At 46.5% G+C, this 15,291-nt stretch overlaps 1 protein-coding gene across 1 annotated transcript in view; it reads right to left on the reverse strand.

The window, feature by feature from the left end:
* The window catches only part of ITCH (itchy E3 ubiquitin protein ligase), a 116,493-nt gene that overhangs the window by 35,560 nt on the left and 65,642 nt on the right, over nt 1-15,291 (reverse strand). Inside the window, exons 8-10 of the mRNA XM_044985645.1 lie at nt 14,399-14,633; nt 8,384-8,479; nt 5,896-6,070 (exon numbers count right to left, since the gene is read on the reverse strand). Coding sequence (XP_044841580.1) covers nt 5,896-6,070; nt 8,384-8,479; nt 14,399-14,633 — 506 coding nt within the window. The remainder of the gene's footprint in view (nt 1-5,895; nt 6,071-8,383; nt 8,480-14,398; nt 14,634-15,291) is intronic.

Here is a 15,291-nt window from a genome sequence, read left to right on the forward strand (position 1 = left end):
GGTTGTAAACCAGTGTTGACGTGGCCAAACTGGGGCGATCAAAATTATCCTCGCCTTGTCCCTGTGAACTTTGAGGAGGACTCTGTGGATGACCGGGAGAAAAGGAAAGGCGTACTTCAGAGTCCCGCCCCAAGGGATCGCAAACGCATCTGCAACCGAGCCCAGGCTGTGGTTCTGGAACGAACAAAACAGCGGACATTGACTGTTGTCCTTGGTGGCAAAACCCCCACCTTTGGAAGACCGACTGCAAAATGTCTGACCTCATCGACCACTTGTGCATGCGGTATGACCTGCTGAGGCGGTCCACCAGCTCGTTTCGTGCTCCTGGGAGGTATGACACTTCGAGATGGATGGAATGGGCTATACAGAAATCCCACAGGAGAAGAGCCTCGTGACAGAAGGGAGAGGAGCGGGCTCCGCCCTGCTAGTTTATATAAAACATGGCGGTGGTGTTGTCTGTCAGAACTGTCACACTGTGACTTTCTAAAGTAGCGTGAAAGGTTTGGGAGGCTAGATGAACCTCCCTGAGCTCCTTCACATTGATGTGGAGCAACACCTTGGCCCTGGACCACAAGCCCTGTGTCCTTAGGTCCCTCAAGTGAGCTCCCCAGCCAAGGTCTGACACGTCTGTCACTAGAGTCAGAGCAGGCTGTGGCACGGCGAAGGGGATACCCTTGCATACTACCAGCCGATTCAGCCACCAGCACAGGGAGTCCAACACCTGGGCAGGAACTGTGAAAGACAAGGTCTAGGGGATCTCTGCCCGGGCGATAAGACCGGGCAAGCCACGCTTGTAAAGTCCTGAGCCGCAGCCGAGAGTACTTGACCACATAAGTGCATGCCGCCATGTGCCCTAGGAGCTGCAGACAGCATCTGACCATGGTAGTGGGGAACCTTAGCATCGAGTCTATGATGTGCTGGATGGCCAAAAATCTGGGTTCTGGGAGGCTCGCTCACCCCTGCACTGAGTCCAGCACTGCCCTGATAAACTCCAGCCCTTGAGTTGGTATCAAGGAAGACTTGGGCACGTTGACGAGGAGACCCAGCCTGTGGAATGCGTCCAGGGTCGCCGTCACATGGGAGCAGACCTCCTCTTTGGACCAACCCGCGAGGGGCCAATCGTCAGGTATGGGTATACCCTTATTCTCTTCTTTCACAGAAAGGCTGCCACTACTGACATGCATTTTGTGAATATGTGGGGGGCTGCCGCCAGGCCGAATGAGAGGATCGTAAACTGGTAATGATGCTGATTTATGGCAAACCGCAAGAACCGCCAGTGAGCGGGGTGAATGGTGATGTGAAAGTACGCGTCTTTCATGTCGAGGGCAGCGTACCAATCGCCCGGATCCAGGGACAGGATAATAGTGCCCAGGGAGACCATGCAGAAGCGGACCTTGACTAAGAATTTGTTGAGCCTGTGAAAGTCTAAAATGGGCCAAAGGCCCCCCCTTTGCCTTGGGGATGAGAAAATAACAGGAGTAAAACCCTTTCCCCCTTAGTTCCTGAGGGACTTCCTCCACCGCCCCCACCTCGAGGAGCGACTGAACCTCGTGCATAAGGAGTTGCTCGTGAGAGGGATCCCTGAAGAGGGATGGGGAAGGGGGGTGGGTAGGAGTGAAGGAGGAGAACTGCAGCATGTATCCCACTTGTACCATGCGTAAGACCCAAAGGTCCGATGTTATACGGGACCACACATGGTAGAAGTGAGACAAGTGGTTCAAGAAACACAAGGAAGGATCTGGGAGCCAGGTTGGTATGCTGTCCTCAAGCGCACCTTCAAAACCCCTGCTTATTGCCAGGCTGGGGCTTGCCCTGGCCTTGGCGCTGGTTAGGCGTGTTGTTCCGCCTACGCCTATTGTCCTAGGCAGGAGCCTAATCGAAGGAGGGGCAGGGACAAGGCTGGTACTGCCGCTGCTGCGGCGGCTGGGGCTTAAATGGCTTCCTCTGGGTCACCGGGGTGTGCATTCCCAACGACTTGAGGATTTCCCGGGAGTCTTTGAGGCTATGCAGCCTGGTATCCGTGTGATCGGAAAAGAGGCCAGACCCTTCGAAGGGGAGGTCTTGGAGGGTATTCTGGACCTCTGGCGGAAGTCCTGAACCCTGAAGCCACGCCGAGTGCTGCATCACCACACCTGAGGTGATCATTCTGGCTGCTGCGTCTGCCGAGTCCAGAGAGGCCTGTATAGAGGTCTTGGCCACTGCCTTTCCTCCTTCTACGAGGGCCGTAAACTCAGGCTGAGAGCCCTGGGGCAAGGAGTCTTTAAATTTTGAAACTGCCACCCAGGAGTTAAAATTGTGCCTGTTCAGGATCACCGGCTGGTTAGCAATCCGCAATTGGAGGCCCCCAGAGGAGTAGACCTTCCTTCCAAAGAGGTCCAAACGTTTAGCCTCCTTGGCCTTGGGGACCGGGGCTTGCTGACCATGACGCTTCCATTAATTAATGGCTGAGACAACCAGAGAACAGGGGACCGGATGACAAAAGAGGAACTCGTAGCCCTTGGAAGGGGCGAAGTACTTCCTCTCCACTCCCTTTGAGGTCGGTGCGCTGGAGGCTGGGGTTTGCCAGACCGTCTTGTAGTTGGTCTGGATTGTCTTTATGAACGGGAGCACAATTCTCGAAGGACCTAAAGGGCTTATGATGTCCACCATAGGATCCTCCTACTCCACCACCTCCTCCACCTGTAGGCCCAAGTTCTGGGCGACCCTGTGGAGCAGCTCCTGATGCGCCCTGCAGTCAAATTGGAGGAGGCCCCGACACTGCAGTGCCTGCCACAGCTTCGTCTGGGGATGACAAGGAGCTGAGGGCCTGCTGTGTCTCCTCCACCTGCCCTTCTTGCCCCTCCTCATAGGCCAGTGGCACATCTGGGTCCTGTCAGGTTGATTGTCTCCAGGACGGCACTGGGCTCGGTGCCACTTCTGCTCGCCGGTGCTCCGGAGAAGCGTCTGGCAGCCTCGACACTGTGGCCTCCTTGAGTGCAGAGGGGTGCCTGTGCGGGGACTGGGACCGATGCACCAAATAGCCGGACCTTGAAGCTCTGGAGGAGGTCCCCTGCTGCTGTTGATAGGCCCATGGTGACCAAAAGGGCCACTGTCCTGGCAGGCCCCATTGGGGATGCCACGTGGGCTGGGGCTCCCTGCTAGCCGGTGTCCTGCGGGCATAGCTGGAGCGGCCTGAGTCGACCTCTGATTCCGAGGACGCCGACCTCGAAGGCCAAGGTGGTGCCGTGGTTCAGTGCTGTCGGGAGGCTGGAGAACGGCTCCTCACTGACCGGGATTGGTACCAATGCTCTCGGAACTGGGATCGCTGCCTTCTGCCAAGGGCCGAGGACTTTGGCCTTATGTCCCACCTGTGCCGGCTCAGCGACTGTGCTGGGGAGCGGTGTGTCGACAGGGCCGGTGCCATATGTTGGCTCAGTTCCGGTGCCATCGAGTCTCGCTGAGTTAAGGGCATCTGGGAGTCCACGGAGGCGGAGTCTGACTGGGACCGGAGCCGGGAGCGGTGCCGGGGCAGTGACCTCGAGCAGTGCACCATTGCCGGCTTGCCTCTGGATGACACCCTTGGTGATGGTGCCGGAGGCTTCTCCTTGCCAGGGAGGGGGCTTGCCGTTGACAGCTCAATGAGGTCTTTCACCACCTCAAAGGTGTCAGGCATGGAGGGCTGTTCTAGGATCTCCTGCAGCCCTTTCTCTGCACTCAAATCACTTAGCCTGGGGCTCAACGGGCCATGCAGCACCGAAGCCACCAGTGCCGGTGTATGTCCTGGGGTCTCACTGCCCCTCTGAGTGCTCGGTCCCTTGGAAGGTACCACCTTCTTATATGGGGCGCATCCTCTGTCGCCTTTTGGCTGCCCCTTTGACTGTGCCGGAGAGGTCGAGTGGTGCCAGGGCCTGCCCTGCTGCCTTGGTGCCACATGCTTACGGTGCTCCACCGGCGCCGGATCACGGACTGACGCAGGGGCACTCCACACTGAGGATGCCAGCGCCGAAGCCAGATGGTCTGAGGCCGAAGGTTGCAGCGTGGCCTCCGTGAGCAGCTGGTTGAGGCGAAAGTCTCTCTTTCTTGGTTCTGGGCTTAAAAACCTTACAGATCTTGCAGCACTCAGTCTGGTGCGATTCCCCAAAACAATGGAGACACGAGTCATGGGGATCACTGATTGGCATAGGCTTGCGGCACGTGGCACAAGCCTTAAACCCATGGGCATGCGGCATGCCCCGCAGCCCAGGGCTGGTGCTGGAAAAACTTCCAGACACCTAAAACAAAGGAGGCGTAACTATCTAATTATTAAGAAGTGCTAACTACTGATAACTGCTATAACTGTGCTAAGGGATCACTCGCAAGCAAGAGAGATTTGTTACAACACCGCCACGGACAGTAAGAAGGAACTGAAAGGGGGTCAGGTCGGCAGCGGTATATATGCACTGGCATGGAGGCGCCACTCTAGGGGGCTCCCCTGCCAACTCGACGGGAGCCGCTAAGGGGAAAAGTTTCCGACATCTGTGCATGCGGCACGCGCACACCCTAATGTGTAATGGATGTGAACAAGCACTCAAAGAACTAGGAGCTCAGAGTAGTGCTATTAACATATTTTGCAGCAATTAGCATAGTTAACTAACTGCAATGCCAAGGGATTAAATATTAAACTTTTTTCTTTGGAAAGTGCCCCATCCTACACAGAAGGGAAACAAGTCTCAGGCCACGTCTACACCAGTGAGCTTACAGTAGCACAGCTGTACCAGTGCTGCTGTAAGATCACTCATGTAGCTGCTCTATGTCAGCAAGAGAGAGCTCTCCCATCGACATAATAAAACCACCTCCACGAGTGGCAGTAGTTATGTTGGTGGGAGAAGCTCTCTCACCAACACAGCGCTGTCCACATTGGCACTTTTGTCAATGTAAGTTATGTTGCTCAGGGGTGTGTTTTTTTCATACCCCCGAGCAACATAAGTTATACAGACAAAAGTGCTAGTGTAGACATAGCCTCAGAATCCAATACATTAAAGCCTAACACAATCAGGGAACACACTGCTCTGTTCTTGTAGCTTAATGTGGGTGTGTAAGTAGCAACTAAAAACCTACATCACCTGTCTTGCTAAACTAACTGCAAGCTGTATTTTGGAGATGTCCAGTCAAAGTCTACCATTCACTAGTATTTGGTGGATTTTGGATTGCTTAACTCCCCTTGTTTTCCTCCCATTCACATGCTATAATTGCATTTTACAAGCATAAAATCCCTCAATTGCTTCCTCTGGGTGAGCTTGCCATACTAATCTTTGGCCAACAAAGAGAAGACACCACATAGTGAAGTGACTAAGATTTAGAATTCATTTAAGACTGAATACAAATAGAATTAACTTGAACAAGTCTCCAAACATTACCAGCATGAACAGCCACTACATCTGCTAGCTGGCCACAACATCTAAACCATAGCAGGTATTCAACCATTTTCTAACCACTTTGACCTTTCTCAGTACATCAGTGGACTTTGCTACATGAGACATATTTCATAAGCTATATACAATACAGCAAACACTACCATTTGTCAGTTATAGTTGTGCCATACATAACAACAAACTCAAGGAAATAAATTAAGGCTACCAATTGTACATACCATCCTCTATTCCCACATCCAGAGACACACACCTCAACACAAACACACAGCCACCATACACCTCAAAGAATGCACAACTTTAACTCTGGCATCCTTACAGGGTACAATCTTTTGGCAGCTCCTTGCCAAGCCCAAGCGTGTGCCCCTTCACAAAGCTGTGCAGAAGGGATGCAGGAGAAGCGGAAGGAAGTTTGATTTGTTTGTAGTGGAGGTGGATGGGTGGAATTTGGGAGTGAGGGTGCACCTCCATAATACATTTTTTCTCTATATCAAAATAGATTTCTCACCCCATATATGAACCTCTGATTAAACTGTTGCATAGCTCCTTGAAGCTGACTGCGTTGAAGTTGCCATTGCTCATAATTCCGGACAGATTCCAATGTTGGTCGTTGCCATGTTGTCGTTCTAGTGAAGTGGTCGACATAATAAATTCTCCCCATGTTGTCAACTCGTCGTTCCCAGCTAAACAATGCAAACAAGGTATCTCAACAGCAAGCAGCATGTAGCACTCAAAGGTTTAGAACCATTTTAGAGTCAGACAAGAAGCAAGGCAAGCAGGAGATATATGTGAAATTGGACATGGTGCTTTGTTAAATGAAAAGTGCAACGTGGTCTGCGCCCATCTCCCCATTACAGCTTCTGCCGAAACAATCTAAAGAGCTAGAGAAAAGTGCCATCTAAAATGAGAGAATTATTCTCAGGGCAAGTCTATACTATAGCCGGTATCGACACTCTGAGATCGATCCACCAGCCATCAATTTAGTGGGTCTAGTGAAGACCCACCAAATTGACAGCAGATCGCTCTCCAGTTGACCCCTGTACTCTACTCCCAATGAGAAGAGTAAGGTAAGTCAATGGGAGCGTTTCTCCCATCGACCCCCTATGGTAACTCGACCTACGATATGTCAACTCCAGCTACATTATTCACGTAGCTCGAGTTGCGTAGCATAGGTTGACTTACCGCGGTAGCGTAAACATAGCCTCACTTTGTTCCACAATCCCACTACCTACTCAGTCACCCCACTTGCAGTGCTTTTAAATGGTGCTCAAGAGCTGCTTTACACATCTGGCTGGCTCTGCGTAAGTCACTACTGTTGTTATACATTAGTTATATCTGAGGGATGAGATGGATGCGTGAAGTAACTGCAGTCTACTGGCCTCTTTTAAAAAAAAATTAAAGTAACACTGTCAGCTCTGGCTGCAAAACTTGAGACGCTCTCATGCTCTTTCTGGCTCACTTCTAGTCTAACCTCAGAAAACCAGGAGTGCCCACATTTTACTTGGTTTCCACTTCATATCAAGTTGAAATAAGTGACATTCACCAAAAAACTCAAATGAGCAGTGGTCAGGTATTGAGCAAGGTCTGTTGCAATATCTGTATTGATCAATACCTGATAAACTCTCTCCACTATATCAGTGTATAAGCCGTAAAGTCTAGTGCAACAGGTTGGTGTCTCTGTTGTGGGTGGGGAGGGGTATTTTCCCCTTTGATATCAGTTCTCTCTGCAGTTCTACATTTTCTTGTTTTGTGTGTAACAGGAGTGAGAGTGTGAATGTGATATGAATAAAGTGTGAAGGAAAAAAATTGTTTTTGGTTAAAAGATGCAGTGTCCCCAGAAAACCAGGACAAGGACAAATATACAAAATGTGTGCTCCTGTGTAAAAGTTAATGCTCTTGGCTGCTGGGCTATTAATGACTGGAAGGGTATGATAGCAAAGCTCTGCTTAAGGTGCAGGTGTGCAGCAAGATTAGCAGATGGGAACCTGAGCTATGGTAGCAGGATAGCAACCAGAGACCTCAGGAGAAAGAGCTAATCAGGGAAGCATTTATTCAGAGCTGGCTAGCGAACCTAGTATTTTTGGGGGCTAAGACTCATGTGCTGTTATTTGCAGGGCCAGCTCCAGGTTTTCTGCTGCCCCAAGCGGACCAAAAAAAAAAAGCCGCGGCAGCGCAATCGCGCCGCTCCACTCTTCGGCGGAAATTCAGCGGCGCATCCTTCACTCTGAGAGGGACTGAGGGACCTGCTGCTGAAGGCCCGGAGGAGCCGCCCCTATAGCGGCCGGAGGGCCGCCCCTTGGTATTGGCCGCCCCAAGCACCTGCTTCTTTAGCTGGTGCCTAGAGCCGGCCCTGGTTATTTGTGGTAACCTTTGCAGTGGTTTTTCAGTTTTGGTTCCTTTCCCCAGGGTGGGGAAGACTAACAATCTATTTTCTTTTACCATGACTGATCTTGAGCACCCTTTTTCTTTATAAGCAGACACAGTTGCTTGGTGTCTGACTGTTAGTAAAACTTCCCCACTCCTCTTTTTCCTATACCTTCTCCCTCTCCCCCAACCCTACACAACAGATACAATGCATATAGTTTGTTTTTTTTAAATCCTTGGAGAAAGAGAAAAAATGACTAAGCCTCATCTCCAAGGCACCAGCATGTGCCACTCATATAGGGATAGAGATGGTCCAAAGCAGCATGTGCAAGCTCTTAATAGGGTCACAAAGTCTCCTGGGGTTTAGCTACACTAGAATTTTTTTTAACTGGAGCTAGCCAACATGTTTATACTTGCTAGTCTGGACATTCCACTAATGTTTGGTATTTACCCTAGGGCTCAGCCTAGGGCAAACCACAAATGTGTGTGTCCTGGAATAAGTGTGTAATATCCAGACTATTTTTTATTAAAAAAAAGTGCTAGCTAGCTCAAGTTAATTAATAATCAATTAACTTCAGCTAAACTATAGCCTAGACATATCACCGGAGGCTAGATGTCTTCTACAGACTCACCCTGGGGGAAGAGGTTCCGGCCGATCCCATGTTGTCCTTTTTTCAACGTGATCTACGTAGTATACTCGACCATGCTGGTCCACTCTTTGCTCCCATCTAGAATTAAAAAAGGAAAGGTTACTCAGCTTGTGCAGTAAGTGGAGTTCTTCGAGATGTGTCCCCCTATAGGTGCTCCACTTCAGGTGTGTGCACCCCATGTACCTTTGATCAGAGATTTTCGGTAGCAGTACATGTTCAATCTTTTCATGTGCCCTACACATTCTCATGCTCTTTACCAAGAGCATACAGGGCTGCATGGGTGAACCATCTCAGCTCCTTCACCGCTGCAAAGTCCCATGGAAGAGACACTAAAAAAGGAGAGTAAGGAGAGTGGGTAGTGGAGCACCCATAGGGACACACATCTTGAACTCCAGTTATTGGACAAGATGAGTAACCTCTCCTCCTTCTTTGAGTAGTGTCCCACTGGGTGCTCCATATCAGATGACTTCCAAGCAGTATCCCGATCAGGAGGAAGGAGCTTTGGAGGCGAATCTAATACTGAAGATAAGACTACATTACCAACTGCAGCATCAGTTCTAGAGGAATAAACTGTCACATAATTTTTGGAAAGAGTATGTATCAAGGTCCAGGTTGAAGCACTGCAGATTTCCAGCGAGTATGACTAATGCCACAGAGGTCGATTTAGAGTGCTAGCCCATTCTCTAAGGAGCGTGGTACACCAACCAATTTACAGCAGGAGATAATGCATCCAGAGATCCACCCTGAGAATCTTTGGGTGGAGATTGTGAATCCTTTGGCTCAGTCAGCAATTGAAACAAACAGTTTGGGAGACTTTCTAAATGGTTTGGTTCTGTCCAGATAGAAAGCTAATGCCCTTCTGAGATCCAAGGTATGGAAAGTAGCATCCTGATCAGTCCGATTTCTCTGTGGGTCAAAAACTGGAAGATGGATTGACTTGGTTGATGTGAAATACAGAAGACACCTTACGTAGAAATTCAGAATATGGCCACAATGAAACGGATGGTTCGCTATTAAAGCACCCATTTCCCCAACTCTTCAGGCAGAAACAATGGCCAACAAGAACGGCACTTTCAATGACAGGGGAAGAAGGGCTCAAAGGGGGTTTTCATGAGACAATTAAGGAGCAAGTTTAGATCCCATACCAGAGTAGGGTCCCTAATTGGAGGGAAAAGGTGCATCAATTCTTTAAGGAATCTTACTTTTGTGGAATGAGCAAACACTGAGAATCCCTCAGTTGAGGAATAAAAGGTTATTATAGCCACTAAATGAACCTTGACAGAACTGAAAGAGTCCTGAGGTTTTTTTTTAATTCCAACAGGTAAGGAAAGGACAGCAGAGAGAGGAGAGTGAACAATGGAAAGCTGTGATGAAATCGCCTCCATTTCTGAAGATAACACTTTTGTGTGGATGTTTTTCTGTTATTTAATAGTACCTTTCATACCTCTGCAGAACACAAAGTCTTTATATCCAAGATCCATCAAACTCAGACGAGGAATCTCCAGGTTGGAATGAAGAGCCTGACCAAACTGCTGAGATAGCAGATTGGGAATGACCGGAAGACTCCATGCTGGACAAGAACTGAGACGAATTAGGTAAGGGTACTAGACTGGTCTTACCCATGTTAGGACATGATTTTGGCTCAATCTCATTTGATATTGTTCAACGATCAGTGGCATTGGAGACCTCTCCTCCAAGGAACAAGGAAGGAATCCCCGAGGGAGTGAAGGCCAAAGCTTCCTCTCAAGCAGAGCTTTTTATATTTCCCATTGGCGGTGGTAGCATACAGGTCTTGAACTGCCCAAGCCAGAAAAATGTGATTGAGAAGCCCCAAGACCAGTTCCCATTCATAACCACAGGAAAAACATCCGCTGGGATAGTCTGCCATGGTGTTTTGTATGCCTGGAAGGTAAGAGGCTGAAATGAGGATATGGTTGGCTATACATCAGAGTTACATAACTTATTTGCTTTGGTACAGAGAACGAGGGACCTCATTCTCCCATGATGACTGATGTAGATTTGTGCAGAAAAGGAGCACGGTTCTAGTGTCAGTACCAGGGGCTGAAACCAGGGATTTGGAGCAAACACATTTTTGAATTGCTCCGCTCCGGCACCAATAATGACTGTTACAGCTCTGCTCCACCTCCGGGAAAAAACCTGCAGCTCCACTGCTCCACACTCCAGCTCCGGGCTCCACTCCAAAGCCCTGGCTGAAACTGCTTTGGCAGGTCCCATCTGGTGGATGTTGCTGGTATCAAAGATAATGACTGCTTTTGGGGTGCCAAAATAGCGTGAGATGCCTGTTTCTTCATCGTTACCAAGGGAGCCTGGGTGACTTGGTAGCATGGGGTCTGTAGGTACTGCCTTTCTAGAGGTACAGGGTTTAGACTCTCTTGTAATATGGTAATTCTTGGGCAGTGCAGAGGATGCCTATAGTACTAAGGCATGGTTGGTACTGTGACCTCTGGAAGACTTCAGAGCCCTAGATATAGTACACCAAAGGAGCCTGGGACCTGAGATCTCCAACAGCTTTTTTCTGAGGAGACAGGCTTTTTTTGAAATAGGCTCTTTATGAGGAGAAATAGTACTCTTCCTTTTATGAGTCTTTCCAGTAACCTCTACTGGTCTGTCCTGCAAAGGCCTGGGTGAATGCAATGCAGAGATTGACAAAGCACTATGCTCACTTGGAGGCCAATGTACAGACAGGGAGTTCTCTTGGCCTGGATTTGAGGCCATCACTAGGAACCTGACTTTAATCTCCCAGTTTTTATTAGTTCTGCTTTTAAAGGCTGAGCAGATACTACACTTTTCAGGGAAGTGTGTTTCCCTCAAACAGCGAATACACCAGGAATGTCCAACAGACTCCCAGCAGGTGAGGCAGCACTTAAATCCTGGAGATCCTGACATATCCCGGAGATGAACCCTGAGGAGTAAAATAAACATAAAACAAGCTTCACACAAAAAGTAAAGTGTAGGCATAAATTAAACTAGAAGTAAATAACTACATTAAACTAAACTAAAAACTAGTAGATTCTAAAGCTAAACTTCAAGTGGTAGATGCTAGACTTTCTGTCATAGGCTGAGGTGGTTGAGAAGGAACTGAGAGGTGGTTTGCCCATACAGCCCTAGGTCTTTGGTACCAGGCATAAGGATATGTAGGGCACATGTGCAGGATGAACGGATACTACCACCAAAAATCTCTGATCAAAGGCTCCTGGGGCGCATGCACACCTGAAGTGGAACATCCATATGGACACTACTCGAAAAACAACAATTTGTGTCTGGTTTCAGGTAGAAAATTATTCAAATCATGCATTTGCAGTTTAAAGCTAACAGAAATGCTATAGTTACTTTGTATAAAGTATTTATTATTTGCAAAGCACTTTTATAACTAGTACCTCGTTCACTGGAGCTATTAAAACTGTGTATATGAGGCAGTGGTACAACATAATACTTAAAAGGGGAATTTAAAAGGAAATATTTTCAAACACTTCAAAAGCAGAATGAATAGCAATCAAATTCCAAATAAGCTAGGGATGGAATTCTACCCACTAAGTACTAAGAGAGCTAACACCCCTCTCTGAAGCACGTGCCACAAAGATGACAGCAGCCAATTAGAAACAATTAATCTGAATCCAATTTTTATCCATGTGATGTCAGTGGCACTGGATCCATAATATGAAAAGAATAAGCTGGCACATAAACCTGAATAAAACTTTGCAGACACTGTAATTAGGAGCTGAAGTATTTTAAAATTGTGAACTTTATCACTAATTTTCTATATGCACAGCGAGATAATGTAAATACCTGAAAGAATAGGAGGGTGACAAAATGGCAGGAAATGGAAAAGAATGACAAACTGCACACAGCTCAGTTTATCCACAGTAAACTAACAGAATGGTTCAGTGCTTTAGGGAAAACTATTCTAGCCCAGATGCTGAGGCTCTAAGATCAGCATAATGTAGACACCTAGTTATTTGCTGCAGTGCAGCAAACTTAAATAGCAAGTTGAAAAATTACATTGAAGACATATAGCACAAATACTGCTTTATCATTCTGTAAGACACTAAAGATGTTTCTTTGACCCTATGGATACCATCTAGTCTTAGCTGCCTTATGCCTTCAGGACTGGCTAGTTTCCTCGGGTTGTGGCGAAGTCTGCAAAGAGGGTGCCTCTGTGGCTAAGGGAGGAAGCTTCAGGAAACCCTCCGTGAAGACAGTCCAACCATGCCCTGCACACCATCTTCTTTTGGCTTGAAACCTGCTCACCTCTCCCAGATGGCTCTCCCATTCTGTTCATGCTAAAGCGTGGCAATGGGTGGATAGCTCACAGCAGAACAAACCAAAGATGAACACTTTGTGGCACAGAGCTAGGAAGCATCTCTATGATGAAGAGGAAGCTGCCAGATATGTAACTAAATGTGAGTGAGCGCATATGACATTGTCTGCTGTTTGGCAGAGGTCAAATGATGACTAGGGAAGTGAGAGGAAGAGAAACTGAAAGAGCGGTCAATGATGGGGCAGGGACAGGAACAAAGAGGCAGGGTCCCAAGTTTTCTTGGTAACTTTTCCTCAATTTGGAGAACCAAAAAGGAGTTAACTCTTGAAAAGACTAAAGTGCCCAGAGATTAAAACCATTTTTTCAAATCCTCTCCTACTTGTTTGTTCCCCTCTTCCCCAACCATTCTATGGGGTATGGGGACTCTTGTACCAGGCTACTACTAAATGTTTTAGTGTACTGGCAACAGAGTGAAATTCAACAAAATCCTCACCTATGAAATGCTAGAAATTTCAGAGATTGGGAATCTAGTAAAATTGCACTTCTTAGCCAGCATCTTGGGAGCTGCTTGATGAATGGGAAAAGCACTGCAGCCAATAAGTCCTGAAAAAAAAGCACCTTAGGAGTCCCAAGTCCTTAAATTGGAGCTACTCTGAGCAGTATTCCAGCATCAACACACCTGTGATGTTGGTGCAATAAAAGATAGTAAATAGGGTCTTGTGTATGTGTGGCCAACTGGATGTAAATTTTGTGGCAACAAACAGGTAAATTAAAAAATGGAGGATTTTATTTAATTAAATTTAAAAATTAATAATACAATTAGAATAGCTCTACCCCATATGTTATAGATTTTGTCATTACATTCAATGTTATTAAGTCCCTAAATGTTTAATTTGCCACAGATTTTTGCAGACAGTGTATATCTGCATCACAGAAGTTGTCAGTTGGTAACTGGGTATACAGCATTTGGGACTTTTAACATCTGAAGAATGAGTCAACTTGGTATTGGGGAATAAGTACAATAGCTTGATGTTTCTGCTGAAATTATCAGCAGTGAAATACTCGAGGTTGACATTTCCAATTCTATCGTTTGATTTCAGAGTTTACATGCAAGTATGATGAATGGGGTAGTTCACACTCCTCAGAGCTACTGTTTCAGGCTGCCTACAGATTAAGGCCGGCAACACTTCATAAATTACACTGGTCACATTGGAAAGGTTTTCTTCACAATCATGAAGTTTAGACATGCAGTTCTAAAAAAAAATGCTTACATTCTGAAGTGCAATTCTGTGGCAAGGGGTTGATTCTCTGGCAAATTCTACAACTGAAGCCTACATAGGATCATGGCTGCACTGTTCACAGGACTTGGGCTATTTGGAATTAAGGACTTTAGGATGGCTTCCAGATCCTGATTACCCCAAGCAATAACTGCCTTCCTCAAAATAACAATGTTAGCTCAGTACGACCTATATCGTACTATGTGATCACATCCTGATTTGAAGACAACGGTTGCCAGATGAATAAAAGCTCAATAGTTTGACGGCAGGTTACCAAAGAACAGAAATACCAACAAATTTAATTTCTTACTTGCATAACCTATGCCTGAAAACCAATCAAACTACACAGATAGTCTTATCAGGCAAAACACAGAAGCTATGGGTGTTTGCAGTACGTGAGATAAAACAGAACTAAACGGTACAATAGTACTGAACTCCTACCCAGGTGGAAGAGGACCTTGACTGACAGTACTGTGTGGCTGAGATGGAGGATTTACTGGCTGGACTTGTTTGGATACAGGAGGCGTGGTCAAAGCGGAAGCTGCAGGAACTGTTGTTCCAGCTGTTGCCCCCTCAGGGCTCTGTTCTGAAGGTGCATTTGGAGTTGTACTTGGTGAGGATCCTGCACTGGACTCATCATTTTCTATGGACATAGATGAAGGACCATTGACACAACCTATGAAATCAGAGAAAACAAAAATGGAAGAAAGGTTCTTAGTTGGTTTTCTTTTATTATTGTTTAAAACCCAAGAAATCTGTTTTAGAAATTGTTAACCCACAAAAACAAAGGCTAGTAAAATAGGTCTGTCAAAAAAAAGAGCAGGTGTAAAACCATACATTTTACTTTACTGGAACTCATAGGCAGTTCTTTCCTACCTTGCAGAAATTCCTAGTACTGCCATGAACTAGCAGATAGAAATGTAAAAGCTATGATGGAACATTCATTATCTTTAAAATAGCAAGTTGCCTACTTTCAATAAATATGAAGGTATGTAAATGAATCCTTTTTTATGTTGCTCAGTTAATTAAACATTTTTTAATTTTATTTTATTTTATTTACAAATGAACTATGCCAATTTCCAAAAAAGCAAATTAGACGACATCTATCTGAAAAGAAACGTCACTCGAGAGAAAGAAAAAAACCACAATGGGTGGAAAACTTTAAAGGGAAGCATTTAAAGTTTCAATTTGGTCAGCAGCAGCATATCATTATTTAGGAAAAAACAGAAAACAAAAATTGTGTTTGATTTGGCCAAGATAAGTAGGTTTGAAAAGTTGAGATGGACATTGCTGTATTTTTTTTTTAAACAAACACTGCAATAATCTTTTAACAA

Source organism: Mauremys mutica, chromosome 13, assembly GCF_020497125.1.
Source record: "Mauremys mutica isolate MM-2020 ecotype Southern chromosome 13, ASM2049712v1, whole genome shotgun sequence".
Lineage (NCBI taxonomy): Eukaryota > Metazoa > Chordata > Testudines > Geoemydidae > Mauremys > Mauremys mutica.